The 23,875-nt window shown below is 40.3% G+C and overlaps 1 protein-coding gene across 2 annotated transcripts in view; it reads left to right on the top strand.

The window, feature by feature from the left end:
• PIR (pirin) overlaps positions 1-23,875 on the top strand; it is a 79,220-nt gene that overhangs the window by 37,787 nt on the left and 17,558 nt on the right. For both annotated transcript variants that reach the window (XM_081114971.1, XM_081114972.1), the window contains 2 exons: positions 18,233-18,317; positions 22,656-22,700. In XM_081114971.1, the coding sequence (XP_080971097.1) occupies positions 18,233-18,317; positions 22,656-22,700 (130 nt within the window). The remainder of the gene's footprint in view (positions 1-18,232; positions 18,318-22,655; positions 22,701-23,875) is intronic.

The raw sequence follows: 23,875 nt of genomic DNA, 5'->3' as shown, positions 1-23,875 counted from the left end.
CTAGCTTGGGAGAGAAACTGATAAACATCAGCAGTATAATGTGATATGAGAAATGCTAAAATAGCAGTATGTAAAACTTGCATGGTAATCTGGAGGAAGGAGAATTGATTTTGCTTGTGTGGATGAAGGGAGGGAAAGAAAGAAAAGAGGGGGGGCAGAGGTCGTGTCTTACAATACTATATAATAATTCTATATAATAAAAGGATAATATGCAAATTGACCAAACAGCAGAACGACTAGTCACTATGATGCTCACTGACCACCAGGGGGCAGACGCTCAATGCAGGAGCTGCCCCCTGGTGGTCAATGCATTCCCACAGGGGGAGCACCACTCAGCCAGAACGCGGGCTGATGTCTGGCGAGTGCAGGGGCGGTGGCAGGAGCCTCTCCTGACTCTGTGGCAGCACTAAGGATGTCTGACTGCCAGCTTAGAGCCGCTTCCCATGGGTGCAGGCCAGGCTGAGAGACCACTCCCACCCCTCTACCCCGCCCCTGAGCTCAAATGTTATGCACTGGGCCTCTAGTGATTTGTATAAAAGGCTTGGATAGTAGGAGGGTAGTAAGTGTGTGGGGATTGTGATGGGATGGGGTGCTGCATAGGCAACCAGATTTGGTGGGGTTGTGACAAGGAAAAGGGAAATGATGCAAAATATTGGGCTGGAGGGAAATCTAAAACCAAGTTTGTCTATTCCTGGATTTTGCCTAAGGCTGACTTTGGCTGTATGTATAGTCCTGCATCTCTCTCTCCCAGAGTTTTCCATAGCATGGTTTGTGGTTAGGGTAGGGAGGGGTGCTGTGTGCAGTCCTGTCTCATCTTGAATTTTACAAAGCAATTCATTGTATAGGACCTGCCCAACACAGACCATGTAGCCCAAGCAGATGATCGGTATCATTCCACAGACAAGTGCAAAACTTGGTTCTAATTCAATGTTGAGAATAGGCACAATTAGGTCTGTTAGTCTTGTTGTAAATCAGAGGACACCAAAGAAATGCACCCAGCACTTCAAAGACTTGTCCTATGGTAGGCAGCCATAGTTGGCACTTCATTTGCAGTTAGGAATGTTAAAGTAAACAGTGGTCTGCATCTGATCAGATCAGCTGTACAAAAGATTGCTCTTGCCCAGGGCAGCCCACTCATCCCAGAAATACAATTCTTGGTGTGTACAAAGGGTGCCAGATGTTCTTAGTCCTTCAAGATGTCCCTGCTGACCTAATCACCTAGGAAGTACATTCCAATGGTGTTGACAAGCCCTACTTTGCCAGTAAATGAAGGGATAGCTGCACTTTTAAACCAGAAGTTACATCTGTGCCATTCATACATCATTGGCCCTAGTAATTGGGATTGAAAATTAACAAGGAAATTTTGACTAAGAAGATAATGAAAGCTATAAAAACAACAAGGTGTCACCTTCAATAAAGAGGAGTGACCACTTTGCATGTTAGTGTAATCACTTCTATGGCTGTCAAGGCTTATACTTTTTGGATATAATAAGTCTTTCCCCAGGAATACATTACATATATGTTCTCTAGCCACAGTGAAATATACAGGCCAGCTTCAGGGAGCTTCAGAGGCTCTTGTACGTTGCATTAAAAGCTGAGCCCTTGTGGATATACATGAGATAGATGTCAGTATTTTAAAGAACTGTATTGGCATATATACTGTAGAAAGCTATGCTGTTGATAGCTGTAAACACTACTTTATTTTGACTGCAGCACAAGTTCTTGAGATCATGTAGCTTTTAAATAATTGGGTCAAACTCATACTAAAATGTACTGAGACAACTTGGTGTCAGATATAATTATGGTTACTTGAAGCTTAATTAAGAATTCTGCTCCTCTGGACAGGTAAATAAAGCCCTAACATAAGCTGAAAAATCTATTACATTATCAAAACTGTACCATCAGAGAGTCAATCCTTTGACAGTATGATAGATTGAATAGTACATGGACTATGGAGTCAAGTAGATCAGACCTGGGTCCAAATTTTAGCTCTGTTGTTTAATGCCTCTGTGACCTTAGGAAAATAATATTTGAGCTTTTATTTATCTGTTCAATAGGGATAATAATGAATAGTATTTGAATTATTTGTATGTTATATAATGTGCCTATGGACAAAGAGGGTACTTAACAAATATTTATTTCCTTTTTCGTGTCTTCCTGTCTGTTCCCACATTCCCTTTTATTATTAGTCTTTACTGATAGCAAATCTCTAGAACTTTTTGGGAAAGGAAATGAAAATGGCTAATATCTTTTGTGGGCTCACAGGTTACTAATTTCTAAACCCAGAGCTGTCCAATGAAAATATTATGAGACCAATATGTAATTTAAAATATTCAGTTGACACAAAAAAGTAAAAAGAAATTAATTCTAACACTATACTTTAACCCAATTATTCAAAATATCATTTCAACATATATCAGTATAAAGATGAGATATTTTGTATTTTTGTACCAAATTTTTGAAATCCAATGTGCAGTTTACACTTAAAATACATCTCACTTCACACTGGCCACATTTCATGTGCTCAGTAGCCTCATATGGCTAGTGATAACTATATGGGGCAGTGATGTCCTAAGTGCTTGACATGTATCCATTCTTTTACTCCTTATTTAATACTAGTAGCCCAGTGCATGAAATTTGTGCACATTAAAAGGGAATTAATTAGAGGAAATATTTTAATATTGCTATTTGCCCTTTCTCTATAATAGAAGTGTCAGAGATGAAAGAAAATTAGTAAAATGTATATGAAAATCTCCCTCCTGTCAGAGTCTGGGGCGTGCTGCAGAACCTAGAGTCAAGTCCCCGCCCACCACCTGCAGGTGCTTCGAAAATGCAGGAGACCCAGACCTAGCTGGCCCCACCCCCATTGGGTGATACCCAGACCTGGCCAGCCCCACCCCTGTCAAGCCCCTCTGGGCTGGGAGCACAGCCTCAGGTCCCCCAGCCAGGCGCCAGGTGGGGGACGCAGCCTCAGGTCCCCCGGCCCGGTACCAGGGTGGGGGGGTGCAGCTTCAGGTCCCCTGTCAAGCCCCACTGGGTGGGGAGCGTGGCCTGAGGTCCCCATCAACCCCTGCTGGGTGGGGGGCACAGCATGAGGTCCCCAGTCAAACCCTGCCGGGCGGGGGGCACAGCCCTAGGTCCCTCGCCCTGGCCAGGCACCATGTAGCCTCAGGTCCCTGCTGTTCATTTGTGACGTTATGGTGTCCCAGCTAATTTGCATATTCCTCTATTATATTTAATATGGGTTCTCTGAAAAACAGGTCTTATGTTTAATCCCAGGGCAGTGAGAGTGAGGGAGGAGAAGGGAAGTGAGGCAGATACTTGCTTTGCTGGTGCAGAATACCTGTTCAGAAAACTGGACCTAAAGACTTCCTAATGGAGAAAGAAAGAGGAAGAATTTTTCTGTCATCCTACATCTTCCATTCCTTTTAGGGCAAAGTCTGCCCCATGGGAGCTAATTTTGTGCCCTTCTGAGTTGTGATACCTAGTCCCTTGAGGCAGCCTCTGAGGAGGCCATATACCACATCCTGTGGCTTGGATTTTCACTCAAGTCTGGGTGTGGATTCAGAGCTTCAGTAGGTCTATCAGGTCAAGCCCAGGAGCTCTGGAGCTTCTGTAACTCCCACCAAAGTGGGAGCAATCAATGCCGTTCAGAACTTGGTAGTCAGGAAGAGGCCAAGGCTGCTAGGATGACGATAGTGACGGCACCGAGGGGTCTCCATAAGTGGCCAAGAACTCAGAAGCTAAAGCTGAGAGACTCTGGGGAGGCACATAAACTGTGTCCAATCAGTTTCTCAAACAACCTAATGTTTGAGGGAACTGAGACATTCTAATGAGATGGCTGCTACCCAGTGTGTGTTCTTAGACACAAGCTCATATAGGTCATTACCAGCTTGACACAGCTCAGTATAAATCAGTTTTTCTGCTAAGAGCAGGTTTTTATCCACAGAAACTTAAAAGACAGAGAGGGCCTGAGAGAAGAGATAGATATTGAAGGTTACAGAGGACATTCTTGACCCATCTGTAATTTGCTCAGGAGCTGACCACTTCTGACTTGCCCAGGAATTCCTGAACCATTTCCTGTCCCCGCTGGGAGCTAGGTACTGACCCTTCCATAGGTCTCCAGCCCGTCAGCAGATTTAGTTGGACAGAAACATTCCATTCATTTACTTCTTCCATTGCTGTAATGGACAGGGTATTGAGATCTGAACGAAGTCCTTAGAGCAGCATGAGTCTAGAATTGATAGTATGAGATGCTGTTCAGAGCTAACCAAGAACTACCCTTCCTTTTTCTTCTGGAACTTCTATTGGAATCAGAATGTCTGGCAGCAATAGACATGAGAGATCAGCTCTCCAATTCCAACACTTTGCAGATGAAGATGCTGCAACCCAACTAAGCAAAAAAGTCTTTCCCAAGGTCAGACAGCTCATTGTAGAAGGAATCTAGACCCACACTCGGGTTTTTAAATTTTTCCCCATTTTATTTGCACAGTACCCTTGCCTTATCATACCATTTAGCCCCTGTACTTAAACTTTCTGAGTGTCTCTATAGTTTGGGAATACCATAGTTGATATTCATGGAAAGAAGTTTCCGAATGAACCTCTCTCTCTACACAAATAGGGTACCTTCATGTCTGTACAAGCACACACCTCTGACCATGTCACAATGTCATACAAATGATCACATAGGAGAAGCCCTGTGCCATAATAAATTCCCCCTTAATCATATCTACACAAAGTTATCAGTCCCCAGAGCTCTATAAAATCTTAACTTTGCCAAATAGTTTCTCATCTTGATGCACTTTCTTGCAAGAACTCATAAAAATATCTTAGTAAATACCAAATGTAACTAATAGAAATTAAAAATGTTATAAAGCCTGGTGAAGAATATTCTAGCATTGGTTAATAGATTTGCTGACTCACCTTGGAATACCTTACCCATGCATGGGTGATAAGGGATAGGAAGGCTCCCTATTGTCATATTCGGGGATCATTTGTGGTTTTATTGTACTTTTCAGCCTTTTTAGGATTATAGATGGATTGGTCATATAAGAGATGAGCATATGCTCTTTCCCTGTTTTTAATTTTCAAAAAATTAGAACATTTGTAAGCCAATTTTGTTCAAGAATGCTGACTCAAAGGGTGAAGAAATCAAAGTCCAGTTTCACAATTTACATGTCTGTGGTTAAATTTCAGGACTGTGAAATCCTCTTCCCCTTTAGCTTTCCTATCCTCACTACTACTCCCCTAAAAACCAAAAGGTGAGAAGGAGAGGGACGCGAGTGTTACTGTTGATTAAAGTGCTGCTTGAAAAGGATGGTGTAGAGAATAGACTGCAGGATACTTTGGCCATGACCAAAATTCTTGGTTAGCTGCACAGTTTGATGCTCAAGATTTTTCACAATCATTATTGTTCACAAAAGTTAAAAATATTGTCTGGCCCTCTCTAACTCTCACCCTATACAGAGCCATTGGCATTTTGCCTAAGAGTTTCTTGTTTTCTCTTTATGTAGCACTTCATGTATATGTCAAAATATGATTACAGGGTTTTAATCCTTCCCACGATACCTTTGGCACTGGGGACGGAAACTAATCTCCCACTCCTTATCAGAATTCTTCAAAATAACCAAGAATTCAGAAATCAGAGTGCTTTGGATGGAGGACAGAAGACATCATTTTGTTGAAGACCATCAGCCTATTCTAAACAGTGAGAGTTGCAAATTTGATTTAAATAATGTGGTAAATCAACTTTTCATTTCCTCAAAGCCTTAAGATCCCCAGGAAAAAGAGGAAGGTATGGTTATTCACACAGGGGCCAAAGGGGTGTGGTAGTGAGTTTCCTGAGTGTGTAAAGGTATAAGTGGTAGAGAAAATGTTCTGTGTTTGGTTTTCTCCCTAGTGCAAAGCCCAGCAGACTATGAGAATGGGAAAGTGGTGGGAGAAGACAAGAAGATTGGGAAGCCCTGTGGGAGAAGTACTAGATGATGACAAGAATTCCTTATGGCGTACATCTTCCTCTGTTAGTTTGGGTTCCTGAACTAATTAGGGAAGTTTTCTCCATTGAGGCTCTTCCTTGTGGTTGGTAGAAACAGAACCTACCTGAAATAGATCCAAGTGTATATGCAAACATAATAATGATAAAGAATATTATCATCAAGTGGGGAAAAGAGTTAACTGGGACAACTGGTTGACCATTTATAAAAAGAAACCAGTTTAGCTCATGATCTCACACCTCATAGTAATATAGATATGGCATAGATCAAAGAATAAAATGCTTAAAATGTTGAACTAGAAAAATATAGGCAAATATTTAATTTCATCTTTGGATGCAGAAAGACTTTCTAAGTTTAAAAGCATTGGAAAGAAAAGATTGATAGATCTGTCCCATACTAGAACTGTCATCAATGCGATTAAAGGCTAAAAACAAAGTGGGAGATTTTTATAACGGATATTATTAAAGACTAACTAGAGGCCCGGTGCACAAAAAATTGTGCAATCGGGGAGGGGGGGGTCCCTCAGCCCGGCCTGTGCCCTCTCGCAGTCTAGGACCCCTTGGGAGATAACGACCTGCTGGCTTAGGCCTGCTCCCGGGTGGCAGAGGGCAGGCCTAATCCCTAGGTGCAGCCCCTGGTCGGGCTCAGAGCAGGGCCGATTGGGGAGTTGGGGCGCCGCCCCCTGTCATGCACAGAGCAGGGCGGATTGGGAAGTTGCAATGCAACCCTCAGTCACACTCAGGGTAGGGCCGATTGGGGGGTTGGGGCACCGCCCCCTGTCACACTCAAGGCAGGGTCGATGGGGAGGTTGTGGCGCCACCCCCTGTCACGCACAGAGCAGGGCCAATCAGGGGGTTGGGGAGCTCCCCCTGTCATGCACAGAGCAGGGCCGATCAGAGGGTTGGGGCGCTGCCACTCTCACACTCAGGGCAGGGCTGATGGGGAGGTTATGGCTCTACCCCGTCACACACAGAGCAGGGCCCGTGGGGTGGAGGGGTTGGGGCGCCGCATCCTGTCACACACAGAGCTGCAGGGTGATCAGGGGGTTTGGGAGCTCCCCCCTATCAGGCACAGAGCAGGGCCGATCAGGGGGTTGGGGCGCCTTCCCCTGTTACAAACAGAACAGGGCCGATAGGAAGGTTGTGGCCCCACCCCTGTCACACACAGAGCTGCAGGGCGATCAGGGGGTTTGGTTGCTGCCCCCTGTCATGCTGATCCCGGTGCCAGGAGGCCTCGCGGCTCTGCTGATCCCGGTGCTGGGAGGCATATTACCCTTTTACTATATAGGGTAGAGGCCTGGTGCATGGGTGGGGGCCAGCTGGTTTGCCCTGAAGGGTGTCCTGGATCAGGGTGGGGGTCCCCACTGGGGTGCCTGGCCAGCCTGGATGAGGGGATGATGGCTGTTTGCAGCTGGTCACACACCCTTCAGGGTGGGGGTCCCTACTGGGGTGCCTGACCAGTCTGGGTGAGGGGCTGAGGGCTGTTTTCAGGCTGGGACTGAAGCTCCCAACTACTCCTTTATTTATTTATTTATTTTTATTCTGGGCCAGCTTTAGCCTGGCTCCAGCTCTGAGGCTTCTGCTGCTGAAAGCAGGTATCTGGTTTGTTTCGGTTCTATAATTGAAACTCTGTATCAACTCCAGCTCTGAGATCCCAGCTCTCTGAAAGCTGGTTTCTGGGGTTTTGTTTAGCTTCTATTTTTGTTACAATGTTTCTTAAACTGCACGCTCAGAGGCCGGTAAGGCAGGCGGGGAATGTTGGAGTCCTCCGTCACTGAAGCAAGCAAGCCTCATGTTCAGTTTAAGCTGCCTGGCTGCCGGCCGCCATCTTGGCTGGCAGTTAATTTGCATATTGCCCTGATTAGCCAATGGGAAGGGTAGCGGTTGTACACCAATTATCATGTTTCTCTTTTATTAGATAGGATAACCTTACTTTACTTAAAAAACACATCTCATATAAATTGGTAAGAGAAGCTCCCAACCCCTTGACCCCACAGCCCCCAAATTCTCTACTCCCTCTCAGAGTCATACTTCACAGATGATTTGTCTGCATACACTATCTCTACTTCCCCACTTCCCCAATACTCTCAACCTGGTCTCCACCCTCATCAGTGCACTGAGTCACCACTGACTTCCATGTGGCCAAACCCAGAGGTCTTTTTTATCCCCCTATAACTCTTCCTTTCCATGGGTTGAATGCTCCCTCCTCCTCACTTTGGCCTCTGAGATAATGCATTATTGTGTCTCTGGATGCTCCTTAATCCTCAGTTTCTTTTCTTAGGTAGGTACCTTTCCCTCTACAAGACCTCTAAAATGCTCAAGTTCCCTGGATCTCAGTCCTGAGTCCTCTTCTCTGTCATTGAACATCATCTCCCTAGGTGACCTTATCCATCTCATGTATTTATAGCTGTATAGTATCCCATGTTGTAAATGTACCACAGCTTTGTTATCCTCTCATCTACCGATGGGCACTTGGGCTGTTTCCAGATCTTAGCTATTGTAATTTGTGCTGCTATGAACATAGGGGTGCATATATCCTTTCTGATTGGTGTTTCAGGTTTCTTAGGCTATATTCTTAGAAGCGGGATCACTGGGTCAAATGGCAGTTCCATATTTAATTTTTTGAGGAAACTCCATACTGTTTTCCATAGTGGCTGCACCAGTCTGCATTCCCACCAGCAGTGTCATTCCATGGATTTATATGCCATTTATAGTCTTGTAACTCCCACATTTATATTCACAACACAAGTCTAACCTCTGAGCTCTGTGTACTCTCTCTACTTGACAGACATTTGCATGGTCCCCAGGCATGTCAAATTTTAAATAGCAAAAGTTGAAGCCTTGTTTTCCCCTACCCCCACCTGTCTTGACAACAAACAAATGAAAACTTGTCTTCCTTTTGGTGTTCTCCATTTTAATGGATGAATGGCACCATCACTTGCTGCTCAAATTTAAAACACGGTGGTCATCCTTAGTCCTTCTCCACCCCAACCCACATCCAGTCTATTAACAAAACCTTTCTATTTCCAAAATAGATTTTAAATCTATCTATCTCTCTCCCTGTCCAACCCTGGCCAGGCCCACTGCAACAGCCTCTTCAGGGGGCTCCTCTCCTATTCTTACTCCCTTCCAGTTCTCCACATAGTAGCTCAAGACATCTTTTTAAGATACATTTTGGGTCAACATGTTGTCATTGAACTCTAAAGAAATCCTAAATACCTTACTCTGACTTACACCTGAGTGAGTTTTTTCTAACTCTTTGAACTCATCGCATGCCATTCTCTCCAGCAACTTCTTTATGAGTACATATTGTTCTCCACTCAGTTCCTGATTCCTCCAAGCTCTGTATTGCCTCCAGGCCTTTGTACCTGCTGTGCTCCTTTCTCTGCCCAGAAACCTCTTACCCCCACCTCTTCTCATTTGAGGCCTTCTATTCCCCATTTATTTCCTCTCTCTGTACTCTATTTCTTTTACAGTCTGTAAAATTTTATATTTATTTTGTTAAATTGTCTACCTCACTAGAAAGTAAACGCCACAAAGTCTGACCAGATGTTTTATTCACCAATATACATATTCAATGACCAGCGCACTACAGGCTCTCTATCAGTATTTCTCAAATGAGGGAACTAATTAATAATGAATAAAAACTTAAATAGGTTGATGAGAAGATAGTTTATAAAAAGGGAAACACAAGTAGTCTAATATACATGAAGCACCTAGAATTGTACCTGTTAGGTACTAAGCCCTATATATATTTAGATATTGTTTTATATTAATAATGTTTAATAGTATTTGGAAAATTAAAATTAGTATTGTCACCTAAACTGATAGTCAAATTAAAAGAGTAAGGAGATAATCAACTTCTGCTTCTTAAATTAGATAAGATTAAAAATATTAGATGGTCAACATTTTGATGAAATAGGTACTATTTACAGATAGTTACTAAGTGATTTGACAAAAAACAATTTAGATGAAAGCAAGTCAGTTAGTATATCAATTTACTAAAATGAATTTTTGTTCAAAAACAAATACTGCTAGACAATGGTTGTTCAAGCATTGCTATTTGTACTATGGAATTGGTGCCTTTAAACTTTTTTTTCAGGTTAAGCTTTTTCCGTATTTTTTTCTTTTTGCCCAATTTTTTTTCAGATTCTCAGGTATGTTTTTCTTTTTCTTTACCTTTTATTTCAGCAATTAACCCTTCCTTTAGATCAGTGGTTCTCAACCTTGGCTGCACATTAGAATCACCTGGGAATCTTTTTAAAATCCTGATTTCTGGGCCTCATCCTCCGGAAATTCTGTTTCTTTCTGGCCCCACCCCATAACAAAAAAAACAGAATTTCCGGAGGATGAAGCCCAGAAATCAGGATTTTAAAAATATTCCCAGGTGATTCTAATGTGCAGCCGAGGTTGAGAACCACTGCTTTAGATGTTTGTGGCAAAGATATATTGGAAAAAATCTAAATGGGCAACAACAGGGGAATTGTTGGAATTAGTTAACTTGCTAACGATAGGGAGTTATACGAGAGAAAATTTGTAGAGCACATACTGAGTTGAAAACTGCCTTGTGGTGAGCAAAATTATCAAGTCTAGAAAAACCAATGACTACTAGTAGACATGTTCAGCAAAATTGCTGTTTATGCACATGATCATGTTGACCAGTTTGCTTTTGGCCACATTGCATTTAGTCAGAAACCCACAGATATATCAAGAGCCCTTAAAATGTCTACAGTTTTAGACTCCAAATTTCACAGTGAAGAAAAAAAATAGAAATGTGGTCAAAGATTTATCTGTAAAGATATTCATCAAAAGTTAGCAACCATGCAAAAGGAAAAAAAAACAACTTAAAACAACATTCAACATTAAGGGCGCCAGTCAACATGAGGGTGAGCAGTCAGGAATAGGCAGAAACACTATTTCTTTTTCTTATTGGATATTGGAGCTTCACGCTTGTTAGTATAGTTACTTAGAATAATTTGCTTAAGTAACATATAGTAAGATTGAGAATTTGAGCGCATTTTCTGAAAAATCATTACATCATAAAGGGTCTTTGAAATTGTTCCCAAAAAGAAATGTAAAAGCATTTATTACAACTCTGATATGTAACACATTGCTGCCACTTGCTTTTAGGGAAGGAAGACCAGCATGGTGGCTAAATTAGCAGCATTCAGGGATGAATGGGTGGCAGTTAATTGTGAAAGGAGCTGTGGCAAAATGAAAGATTTCCTTTGCTACTCTCACACATAAGCAATCAACTGTAGCACACTCTGGGAAGACGTTTGCAAGCCAGATGCCTTCCATGTGGAAGTGATTTAACCTCCTAATTAAGGTCACATTTACAGATAAAAACAGGAAGGAAGTCAGCTTGACAGGGGTATCATACCAAAAGCCAGGGGGAGCCTTTGAAGGATATAAGATGAAGGTAGTTGGGGTTCGGGAGGAAGTGGTTTTGTAGACCCTGTTTGGTCTTGGTTGTTTAGTGGTCATTATTGGAGTGGTGTCTTTGGCCCATTAAAGGTTTAATTCTGACATATTTATAGAGAACGAGAGATAAGATTTGTATGGATTTGGTAGTACTCCTGCTGTTGGTTAGCCAAAATTTACCCCTAACCTCTTATGAAGAGTTATTCACCTTCTAGAAGCTTTGCCTACTTGATATTTGAACTTTAAGATTTTAATCCAATAGGCTTTTCACATACAGACTAACTCATTTAAAGATAAGTTTTCTAAATACTTTTAACAGAGAATTATGAAATGAGAAGAAAGACAAAAGAGGAATAGCTTTGGATTTGGTACCTGTGCCAGCACTATTAGGACCAAAATAGAGAAAGGGAAGAGGAACATTTCAGAGATTTGTTTTGTTCATGCTGAAACATCTGTAGAGGAATGTTTTAATTTAGGTTAGACTGGACCAATTTATTTTAATCCTATGGAAATAGATATATAGCTAAGTTTTTACCAAAAAAGAATAATTTAATTAAATTCTCATTGTATTATGAAGGTTTATTGATAGTTTAATACTATACATAAAAATAAACAAAACAGAACACAGAAAAGAGTGTGCCTATTGGTGATATTTCTTTATTTTTGCAAATCAGCGGTGTGTAATAGAAAAATTAAATCCAGGCTTGCTTAAACTGTATTTGAAGCTGATGTTATTATCCTTGAGTTAAACAAATATAATTTATATTTGCTATTTCAACAGAGTTACCATGGAAGATTAAAAACTAAAAAACAAACAAAAGCAAAATCTACCTGCTTTTCAAAAACTATGTGTGTTTGAGAATTTTATCACATTATTGATTAATTGAAATAGAATAATGTACTTTTAGGTTTGGGGTAGTTGATTATTCAAGACCTGTGTTATATTGTGTTCAATAATCTGATTTTCAATATAAAAAGGGTATTAGAATCAGAATTCTATTTTAGGTTAGTAAGGTGGTGGAAAACACCGTCAAAATAAATTAAAAGTTTCCCTTTAGTCTTTTTCATGCTGAAAGACAATAGAGTATATTTGTGGCTTTATAATGTTGTAATGTCTCTAATTGGTTTCTGATTAAAATTTATGAATGAATAAATAAGTACAGAATTATGTGTGTTTTGTGCACACACACATGTATCTATGTAGTTGCAGTCTTAGAGAGATAAGTTACTATTTTTTTGGACAACACAGATAAGGTTGAGAAATTAGAGTCAGAAAGAAAAGTAAAAGCTAGCCCAGACAGCAAGATTGATGACTGAGTTTGAGGGCAAGAATAGAATGAATTGATCAGCGGTTCCCTTCTTACTCCCTATAGGCCTAGTTGCCCTCCTCACCCCAGCCACATCTCACCTTTCTACAGCTCTAGTCTGAGAAGTCAGAAGGGAATTTTAAAAATGAAAATGTGGAGGAAAACATTAATTTTCTGATTCAGAATTTTAGAATCAGAGATAGACTTTAACATCAGTGAGTCTCAAGATGAGATTTTCAGATGAGTGAACTAAGCCCAGAAGAAGAAAAGTGTTTTGCTAGTCAGCAGGAAAAGTAATCCTAGCATCAAAGACTTGGTTTCCTGGTCAAGATCATTTTTATGACTACATTCTGGGAGAATATTAGTAAAAATTAAACTAAAAACCTCTTTGTGATTAATCTCTTTGTTGTAGGCAGGGATGCTGCATCTGCCACTGAGGGAGAGGTTGGGAAAGACATTTATATATGTGTTTTTTTAAGTTTTAAAAAATTTATCTTTGTTTTTGAAAGTATTACAGATGTCCTCTTTTTTTTCCATTGACACTCCTTCCCCAGTCCTGACCCCTCACCAGGCCTTCACCCCACTATTGTCCATGGGTTATGCATATATACATATAAGTTCTTTGGTTGATCTCTTCCCTCCCTCACTTATGTTACATGCTTCCATGTCTTTCGATCTATTTTGTTTGTCAGTTTATTTTGTTCATTTGGTTCCACATATAAATAATATCATGTGATATTGTCTTTCTCTGACTGGCTTATTTCACCTAGCATAATACTTTCCAAGTCCCTCCATGCTGTCTCAAAGGGTAAGAGATCCTTCTTTTTTACAGTTTGCATAGTATTCCATGGTGTAAGTGTACCACAGCTTTTTTATCCACTCATGCACTGACGGGCTGTTTCCAGATCTTAGCTATTGTAAATTGAGTTGCTATGAACATAGGGGTGCATACATTCTTTCTGATTGGTATTTCTGGCTTCTTAGGATGTATTCCCAGAAGTGGGAATGACTGGGTCAAATGGCAGCTCTATTTTTAATTTTTTGAGGAAATTCCACAGTATTTTCCATAGTGGCTGTGCCAAGCTGCATTCCCACCAGCAGTGTACTAGGGTTCCTTTTTCTCCACATCCTCCCAGCACTTGTTTGTTGATTTATTGATGGTAGCCATTCTGGCAGGTATGAGTGGCATATCATTGTTGTTTTAATTTGCAACTCTATGATTATTAGTGACATTGAGCATTTTTTCATATGTGTCTTGGACATTTGTATGTCCACTTTGGAGAAGTGTCTGTACAGGTCCGCTGCCCATTTTTGATTGGATTGTTTGTCCTTTTGTTGAGTTGTATGAGTACTTTATATATTTTGGAAATTAACTCCTTATCAGCTATTTTATTAGCAAATAAGTTTTCCCATACATTGGGTTCCCTTTTCATTTTGATGCTGGTTTCTTTTGCTGTGCAGAAGCTTTTTATTTTGATGTAGTCCCATTCATTTATTTTTTCCTTTGTTTCTCCTGCCCTACGCATTGTATCAGTGAAAATTTTGCTATGTGAGATGACCTTTAAACCAAACAGGGGTTCTTTTTCTGGAAGAGAACAAAATATTGCTCATATAGAGGAGTCATCTGATATTATGTGACATTTACCCTTGATCTTCTTAGAGGTAATTTGGGAAGTCTTCATTAGACAAAACCAGATTCTTTCCATATGGTGCCTTACACACCTAATGATTCTAGAGAATCAGCTCCTACATCTTGCTGGTGCTGCCCTTGTGTTATGTATGTTTCAAGCTCTTCAGATTGATTGTGAATCTTTGGCCTCAGGCTGCACTTGATGTCACAGGTCTTTCTGGTTTCATTTATGTATACACAAGGGAATTTGCTTTCCTGTCTTTGAAGCTATATTGATGCATCTTGACCTTCTAAGCCATGTAAAACCACCTACCAGACCATTTAAAACCCAAAGCTTCAGTGCATGAAACATTCATAGGAAAGGGAATAAATTTCTGCTAGAATTATTTATAATTCTCTAGAATACAATTTAATATAAAAATGTACACTTTAATCATACCAAATCACCCTTCCTGAAAAAGGCATTTTGCTACATGCATATATGCATATAAGTTGTTTGTAGGTGAAAAACATTGATGAGTATCCTATGTATACTGTACATAAATTTACTAGTATTATTATACATGAGATTTTCCATTAGGAAACATCATTCAATAAATATTTATCAGACACCTACTATGTAACAGGAACAGTGGGTTTGCCTTGGGTGAAAAGGCCATAATGTCCATGTTCTTGTGGAATTTACATAATTATTCTCTGCAAATGATGCCTTTATGAAGGAGAAAATAATTCTGAGCCCTGGATTTGCTATTTTGGAGTATTTACACATTCATGTTTTTAATAACTATAAGCTTTTATTGAAATAGAAGAGGCCCAGTGCACAGATTGGTGCACTGGTGGGGTTCTCAGCCTGACCTGTGGGGATCCAGCTGAAACTGGCTCTCCGAAATCCCCCAAGGGGTCCCAGATTGTAAGAGGGTGCAGGCCAGGCCGAGGGACCCCACTGGTGCACAATCAGGGCCAGGGAGGGACTGCAAAAGGGCTCCAGGGTATGTCTACCTTGTCTAGCCCAGTCCCAATGGGGGGCAATCGGGGCAGATCAGAGCGGGCCGTCCAGGGAGGGACCGCGGGAAGTTGGCAAGCTGGAGAGGGACCGCAGGAGGACTCCAGGGCTTGTCCAGCTTGTCTTGCCCAGTCCCAATTGGCTGGACCCCAGCAGCCATCTAACCTTGTGGTCACAGTGTCTGCCCCCTGGTGGTCAGTGCACGTCATAGCAACTGGTTGAACGGTTGAACGGTTGGACACTTAACATATTAGGCTTTATTTATTTATTTATTTATTTATTTATTTATTTATTTATTTTAAAAAAATACATTTTATTGATTTTTTACAGAGAGGAAGGGAGAGAGATAGTTAGAACCATCGATGAGAGAGAAACATTAATCATCTGCCTCCTACACACCTCCTAGCAGGGATGTGCCCGCAACTAAGGTACATGCCCTTGACCAGAATCGAACCTGGGACCTTTCAGTCTGCAGGCCGATTCTCTATCCACTGAGCCAAACTGGTCAGGGCATGGCTTTATTATATAGGATAATGTATAGACCTAGAGACATGAACAGACTCTTGAACCTCAGAGGGAAGGCAGGGGAGGGTGGGCGGGAAGAGATCAACCAATGAACTTGTATGCATATATGCAAAACCCGTGTACGCAGACAGTGGGTTGGTGAGGGCCTGGGGAGGATGAGAGTGGGCTGGAAGAGGTTAATGGGGGGAAAAGGGGAACCTATGTAATACTTTCGACAATAATATTTATACACAAATAAGTATACAAATCAAGTGTACAGCTCAGAGCATTTTCATCAAGTGAACACAGTCATGAAATAAAAAACCAGGTCAAGAAACAGAACATAATTACTGAGTAAATTAAGCAAGACCAAAAATTACATGTATATGATTCCATTTATATAAAATGCAGTAAAGTACAGGCAATGGTTGCTGGGGGATTAAGGAGCATGAGATGGAGGGATTACAAAGAGGCATGAGAAAACTTCTGAGAGTGATGGGATATGCTTACTCTCTTGATTGATGTTTTCAGAGGCCTATATAGATCAAAATGTATCCAATTGTACACTGTGAGATAGCCCATTTATTGTCTATCAATCATATTTTTCAAAAGTTGTACTTTTTTAATTTGCAAAATTTAATTTTGGGAGTAATTACTCAGAAGGGACATGAGGAAGCCTTCTGGTTTGATAGTTTTCTTTGGCCTGATATAGGTATATAGGCAAAAAAAAAACCAAAAACGTAGCAAAAAAAAAAATAAAAGCTGTATATTTCAGATTTGTGCATTTCACTGTACTTAAGTTGCAACTTCATAAAAATAAATTTTACAAAAAAAGTTAAAAATAAAAATAATAGTAACAGAACATTATCATGCCCCAGAAGCCCCTTTTTAAACCTGATCCAGTTACCAAACTTCCCAAGTTAACCACTTTTTTGACTTTTAGCAACATAGACTAGTTTTGCTTTTTAAAATCCTCACCTGAGGACAGTTTACTGATTTGTTTAAGGAAGGGAGGTAAAGAGGGAGGGAAGGAGGGAGGGGGTGAGAGAGAGAGAAACATCGATCAGCTGCCTCCCATAAGCGCCCTGATAGGGGATCAAACCCACAACCTAGGTGTGTGCCCTGACTGAAATTGAACCCATAACCTTTTGGTGCATGGGATGACACTCCAACCTACTGAGCCTCACTGGTCAGAGCTAGTTTTGCTTTGTTTTGAACTTCATGGAAATGGAAAAATATGGTTTATTATCTTTTGTGTTTGCCTTCATGCGCTTAGCATTATGCTTGTGAGATTTATCTGACTTGTTATTTGTGGTTGGGTTCATTCATCCTTCTTGCTATGTAGTATTCCATTGTATATTATAATTCATTATTTATTTTATCATTAAAGACATTTGGATTATTTCTAGTTGTTGTCTGTTACTAAAAATGTCACTATCAAGATTTGTGTACATGTCTTTAGGTGAACATTTCTCTTGTGGATACACTTTTGAGTTGGAGTGCTGGGTCACAGATTATGTACATATTCACCTGTATTACATACTGCCAAGCAGTTTTCTAAAGTTTTATACCAAGGTACAGTCCCACCAGTAGTGTATAAAAGTTGATTACTCTATATCCTTGCCAAATATGTCATTATGTGCTTTTTCATTTTTTTGTTTGTATTTTAAGTTCAAAAAACTAGCAATTGGGCTTTATGATAAACAACGAGGCATCATCAAATTTATGGCAACAGTGATAATCCCTTGGATTTTTGGTCTATGCCAGTGATTCAGAATGGTATCATATTGAATTACAAGCTCTATTTAACTGTTGCCAGAATTAAAGCCACTGTGTACAATGGGAAATCCTGTAGAAGTTTGCCTTTCTTACATTTGAAGTCACGGCTTTTTCAAGCCAGCAATAGTAGACCACTCTTTTTTTTCAGTAGGTCCAAGTTAGAACAAGTAAAAAATGCTTACAGGTCCCTTTTTTAAATTTCAAAATACACATAGCTTTATTGAGACCAAGGGAAGAAATATATAGTTGGATGAGAGATATCAAGTGGAAATTTGGAGCAACTACTGGCCAGTAAATGATTAACATCTGACCATATTTGAGAAATGGCTGTTGGGAGATAGCTGCCATCCTGAAATAGCTTGTCAACCATATTGTAAAGCCAGGAAGGCTAACTCTTAGACCAAGACCCTTAAGAGGGAGCTGTAATGGCAAACCATCCACCCCTACCCCCTACCCTGCTTTAACTGCACCTTACAAAGGAGGAATTGTACATATAATGGATTCAGGCCCCAGGCCCGTCCAGAAGGGCCCAGTTGAAGTAAAGAAGAACCCTATTCTTGGAAAGATGCTGATGGTTTCCCCTTTCTTTTCAGTCCAAGATTTACACTCGCACACCAACCTTATATTTGGACTTCAAATTGGACCAAGGAGCAAAGCATTCCCAGCCTGTTCCTAAAGGTATGATGGGTTCTGGGGTTTAGTGATCGTTTCAGGAAAAAAGGAGGGAGGGTACTTGCTCTGGAATGTTCTTGATTCTGAACCTCAGCACAAAGGTCTATGAATTTAGTCTATGTTAAATTATGTGTAAACTAGCCAATATTGATGGGTCCTTTCAAGTTATGAAAATCATAGAATATTAGGGCAGGACCCTCTGGGCCACTTCCCTCATTTTACAGGTATGAACACCAAGACCTAACAATTAGCCAGGTATCAAGGCCACGTAAAGGCTTACTGGACAAGGAAGGGTTTTTACGCATGTCTCCTGACTTCCTGGCTACTATTGATTTGCAGTGTTCCTGGAGGCAAATTCAGACCTTCTTACTTATGAGCAAGCACATCTTTAATTGAGATACACATCTTTGATTGAGGTACACACATCTTTGAGATATACACATTTCTTGAAAAAATATTGCTATGGAATACTTACCTTTATGTTGACATTTAAATACAAAGAATACTAGTAATTAGAAAACTCCCAGGAATTTAAGGCCAATTTTATTTAAAAAATAAATAGAACCAGAGACCTGGAAACATGGAACAGACTACTGGATCTCAGAGGGAAGAGGGAAGGAGCGGGGTGTGGGAAGAGATTAACCAAAGAATTTACACACATATATGCAGTGCCCTTGAACACAGACAATAGGGTATTGAAGGCCTGAGATGGGAAGGGAAATGGGTGGAAAGGGCAAGTGGGAAAAAAGGGAGGACATCTATAATACTTTCAACAATAAAGATTAAAAAAAAAGAACACTTAAAAGAATGGTTACACCTGAGGTTATTAGACATCAACCTCAGACTCATTATTTTCTTCTTTTTTTTTTCCATTCTGCTTATTAACAAACAAAAACAAATTAAGTCATAACATATGCCTACCCTTATACATAATTTTTATGACAATAAGTGTGGTAGCATACATACTTTAATTTTTTCTTTTTGTTTTGAGTTTGAGTCCCCACATTCCCTTTTCCTCCCTTATCAGCCCATAGCGGTACCTTCTCTATATATCCCACAACTAGGGGAAATCACAGATGTATCCACACTTACTTTTGTACACTGACATATATATGCATGTAAATATACACATTTTGGGGGTTATTTTGTTATTGTTTTACTAAAACGCATGTATGTATAAGGAGTAGTTGTAAAATTCAATGAACTAATGAACTCTAAAACTGAGAGGCAGAAGGAAAATGAGCTGGATTAAGCCAAGGAATGTAGGCCAAGTAAAGCTCTCACTAGGGACCTTTGCAAGAATTGGGAACCTCCATGGAAATGAGAGCAAATGCCACAGAAAATGATTTACATATTTAAAAGCAAAGTTTTGCATTTTTTATGTTTGACTAAGGGAGTTCTGACTTAAATATGTTACTGATTAAACTGTCCTACAGGGCCAGAGGTAAAATGTGACCTCCATCCCAGCTCATTTTCTTTCTTATTGCCTGAGGAAAGGGAAGAGTTTCCCAGCTGCAAAGAGCCAGTAGCTTGGAGAGGACATTTGTAGAAGACAGGAAACTGTAGGGCCAGTGACCTCTGACAGCACAATAAAAATGTGGGGATGGTATCATTCCTAGTGCAGGACATAAAAGTGGGAGGAGAGGTTGGGGAAGAAAGTGAAGAAGAATTTGAAAATCTCACAAGATAACTCTTTGCTGATGCAAGGCAGAGAAGGAAATCTAATAAAATGTGGTGGTTCTTAAACAATTTGGCTCTTACTTTGCTGTAGTTTTAAGAAACAATGCTTGATGGAATTAATCTAAGTTTAACAGAAGCAAGGGCAGAAGGACATGTTAAAAAGAAGGGGGCGGGGGAGGAAATCGCCCCTGTTCCTATACCATTCCCTCTAACCCTGTGTCTTCCAACTAATAGCATGAATTATGTTATTACTAATGAAGTTGGATTCTATATCCTAATAGGAGACTTTTTCACAGGGCAAAAATAGGTGAATGTACTTGATAGATTGACTTGGCCATTCCTTTAAGCAAATATTTGGTCCTTTTGGATCATGTAAGAAAATAAACAGGGAAAGAAAACAGATCCAGGCAATTATGTGTAGACTAGTTTTCTGCTTGGAGGGTAAGTAGGAATGAAGCAAAGTGGGTAGAGGAGACAGGTATTAGAACAATCAAAATAGTCCCAAATAAAAATCTAGTTTAGCAGGTGAAAACTTTGAGGTTCTGTCAAATTCAGAAACCATTACTTTTTAATACCTTATATAAATTACAATGTGTCCTTACAATGGAATGCTTTTCAGTCCTTCCCAGGGATGAGTTATTTATCTAAATTTTTACATGGAAATGTATCCAAACAGATTATTGAGTTAATTCTCATTTTTAAGCAAACAATATATAGTGTATAAAAGATAAAAGAAACTTAAAGTACAAATACAGAAATACTAACAATATTCATGTCAGGATAAGTATGAAGATTGCAGAAAGATTTTTTTTTTTCGATAACATCCCATACTTTCATGGTATTAAAATACAGGGATGGGCAAAAGAGGGTTTACAGTTGTTCATACAGAAGAATAAACGCAGATTATTACAATAGTTTTATTAACTCAAAAGAATTTCATTCACAATTATAAACATACTTTTGTCCACACCTGTATTTTCAAGTTAATGTGTATTACTTTTTATAATGGAAAAATCAATAAGATATTTATACTTTGAAAAAGAAATTTAAACAATTTTCCATGGTGAAAATTTTAAAAAGCAGCTAAGGAAGGGAAGGAATGGGTTTTGTTTCAGAATTTAATATAAATCAGGCTAAATAGGACTAGGGAAGCTTAGCATCAGTACAAAGCAGAGAGAGAAGTCCTCTAGTAGAGCCAGCCCATCCTGATAAGACACATGGAATTGGGGCTGTAAATTGTTAGCATGTATTTTTACATCTACCACGAACCTCCCTCCCTGAAATTACATGACTTGAAAATTTGGCTGTGCCTTATTCATCTTCCTATCTCTACCCACAATGAGTGGTAAATGTTCACTAAATGATGGTAGACTGAACTTAGAAGACTGAGCGAGTAGGTCAATAAGGGAGAAAAAGTGTGAGTGAGCTATGAGCATATAGTATTACTTCCAGAGGCTTTAAAACTTATTCTAATAAAACGTCAGAGAGAAAAAACTGTGTCCTCTATTAGAGGACTCAGTTAGAGCCCTGCTCTTCCACCTTGAACTCTGCCCTGTATTCACTTCCCAGGTTCTTCCCCGCCCTTCCCTTCCCTTCTCTTCCCAGGTTCTTCCCTTCCCTTCCCTTCCCTTCCCTTCCCTTCCCTTCCCTTCCCTTCCCTTCCCTTCCCTCTTCTCTTCCCTTCCCTCTTCTCTTCCCTTCCCTCTTCTCTTCCCTTCCCTTCCCTTCCCTTTTTTATTATTGGCAGTATTACAGATATGTCTCCCATTTTGTCTCTCTTTGACCCTCTCGGCTCTTTTCCTTTTCCACTGAAGGCATGGAGTGACATCCTAATTCCATTTTGAGCTTGCCATTTATAGATTCATGTCTCTCAGTGGTACCAGAGGATCTCTTCTGGGCTATGAGTACAATACATAAATGTCCATGAAAATCCAGTGCTGGTACTCAAAGGTCCAAAGGCAGGTGGTTCATGGTTCTGAGCCCTTGGCTCCATGGGTCACAGTAGGAATTTGGTGAGTGCTTGTGTACCCTCTTCACAGAAAAGTTTCCACACTAGAAAAATTGTGGGGACAGTTCCAGGGAGCACACAGGCTGTCTAAAACCTATTTGTGGCCCCATGGATTATGCATCCCTGGATCTCATACTTTATTTTATGATAGATAAGAAGAAATGAGTTCACTGAAAACTAACGTGCAACTAAGTAAAGGAAAGCATATTTCTAGCATTTGGTTCCTGGAGAGAAAGAAGCACAATGAACTATAGATAAGCCAGATTGGTGTGTTGCAGTTATTAGCATGATGTTACAACTGGAAGGAACAGTTTGTTAATATAGCAGTTGGCATATAGATATATAGATATATATTGCCAAGAAAATTGTACACTCTCTATTTGGGTGGCTCTACAACATTTGGGGCCAAATCATTTAGTTTTAGGAATGTGTGTGTGTCCATGTGTGAGTGTGGGTTTTAAACAGTTCACAGAACTTAAATTTTTAAATATATGCCTAAAAGGAAATAAAGGATTTCATCTCCAAATTTATCTTTTATATCTGTTATATAAATTTATATATTTTTATTTCATATAGATATTGTTAAATATTGTTATATCTTTGTTCCTTTTGGTATTGTAGACACTAACCTTTTAATTTTGCTGGTCCTTTTTCAGGGTGGACAAGCTTCATTTATACCATTTCTGGAAATGCATATATTGGTAAGTGATGTGTATGCTACTTTGGGTTCAATAGCAATATAATTTAAATTACCGAAGGGGAGGAAAGGTAGGAAAGATGGGATGAACCTTTTTATGTAATTGAATACTACACTTCCTTCTGTCCAGGATCAGCTCTCTTTACATCCTAGTATATCCCGGTACACCCAGGGTGGGTCACCACTCAGCTTCCAGCATGTTCAGAGAGGGAGGAGAAGACAAACACCAGTCATGACATCAGCCATTTCACTGTGGCCTGTGTGCAGATATAAAGTCCAGGCATGATTACGTGGGTTGACACTTTGCTAAGATCTTGACAACCTCCATACTGATAAAGGGATGGAGTTCTAGCAGGCTCCCAGGGGAGCAGGAATCTATTTCCCATGAGGTGGAAGGTGGTTTTCTCTTATTCTAAGGGTTGTATATACTAGTATGTCGCTTGTTGAGTCTAGTCTAGAAGGGATGTTCAAGACTCAAGCAACTCTCATTTTATAGATGAAGAAAATGAAGTCTAAAAAAAGTTATTTAACTTACTAGGGTTAGATCCAGGACCAGAACCAAGAATTCCTCAAACTCACTCCCTACACTCCACCCCATATTCTTTGTACAATGACAATGCAGTGACCATACCATCTAGCGTGTCATCCTAGCTCCTCAGGGCCCACTGACCAACTTCCTGCTGCCAGTAATGTTTATGTCTCTTGGCTTGAGACGTTTTATGAAACCTGGGAAGGCTGTTCTAGCCCCAGCCAGTGCTGGAGAATTGACATTCCTGGGAGCTACCTCACTCGTCAGGTGGGATGACTCTGAGCCTGTGAGTGAGGCCTTTTCCTAAAGCTTCCTGTGGGATTATGTTCAAGCAGCCCACTGTGGGTGTGTGTTTGATAACACCCTTCATTGTCTGCCTTCCCTTTCCTAACTTTCTTGGACTGGTGTTTCCTAGGACTGCCTCCCAAATAAACGCCTTGTACTCAAATATGCATGAAAGGCTTTGCTTCTGGGAAGACCTAAAATAAAAGAACCAGCTTTCCCTCTCGCCTTTCCTACCCTGTATGGACAGTGAAGGGTGGTGTGGATGGGGGGTGGGGCACAGCCCCTGACTGCTCCAAGGGATTCTGTTTCTGAGAGCTACAGACCTGAGGCTTGGTTCTTTAGATTATCTGATGCTGACCAGAACC

Source organism: Myotis nattereri (assembly GCF_964212035.1).
Source record: "Myotis nattereri genome assembly, chromosome: X".
Lineage (NCBI taxonomy): Eukaryota > Metazoa > Chordata > Mammalia > Chiroptera > Vespertilionidae > Myotis > Myotis nattereri.
This window is presented reverse-complemented; position numbering and strand designations above follow the sequence as displayed.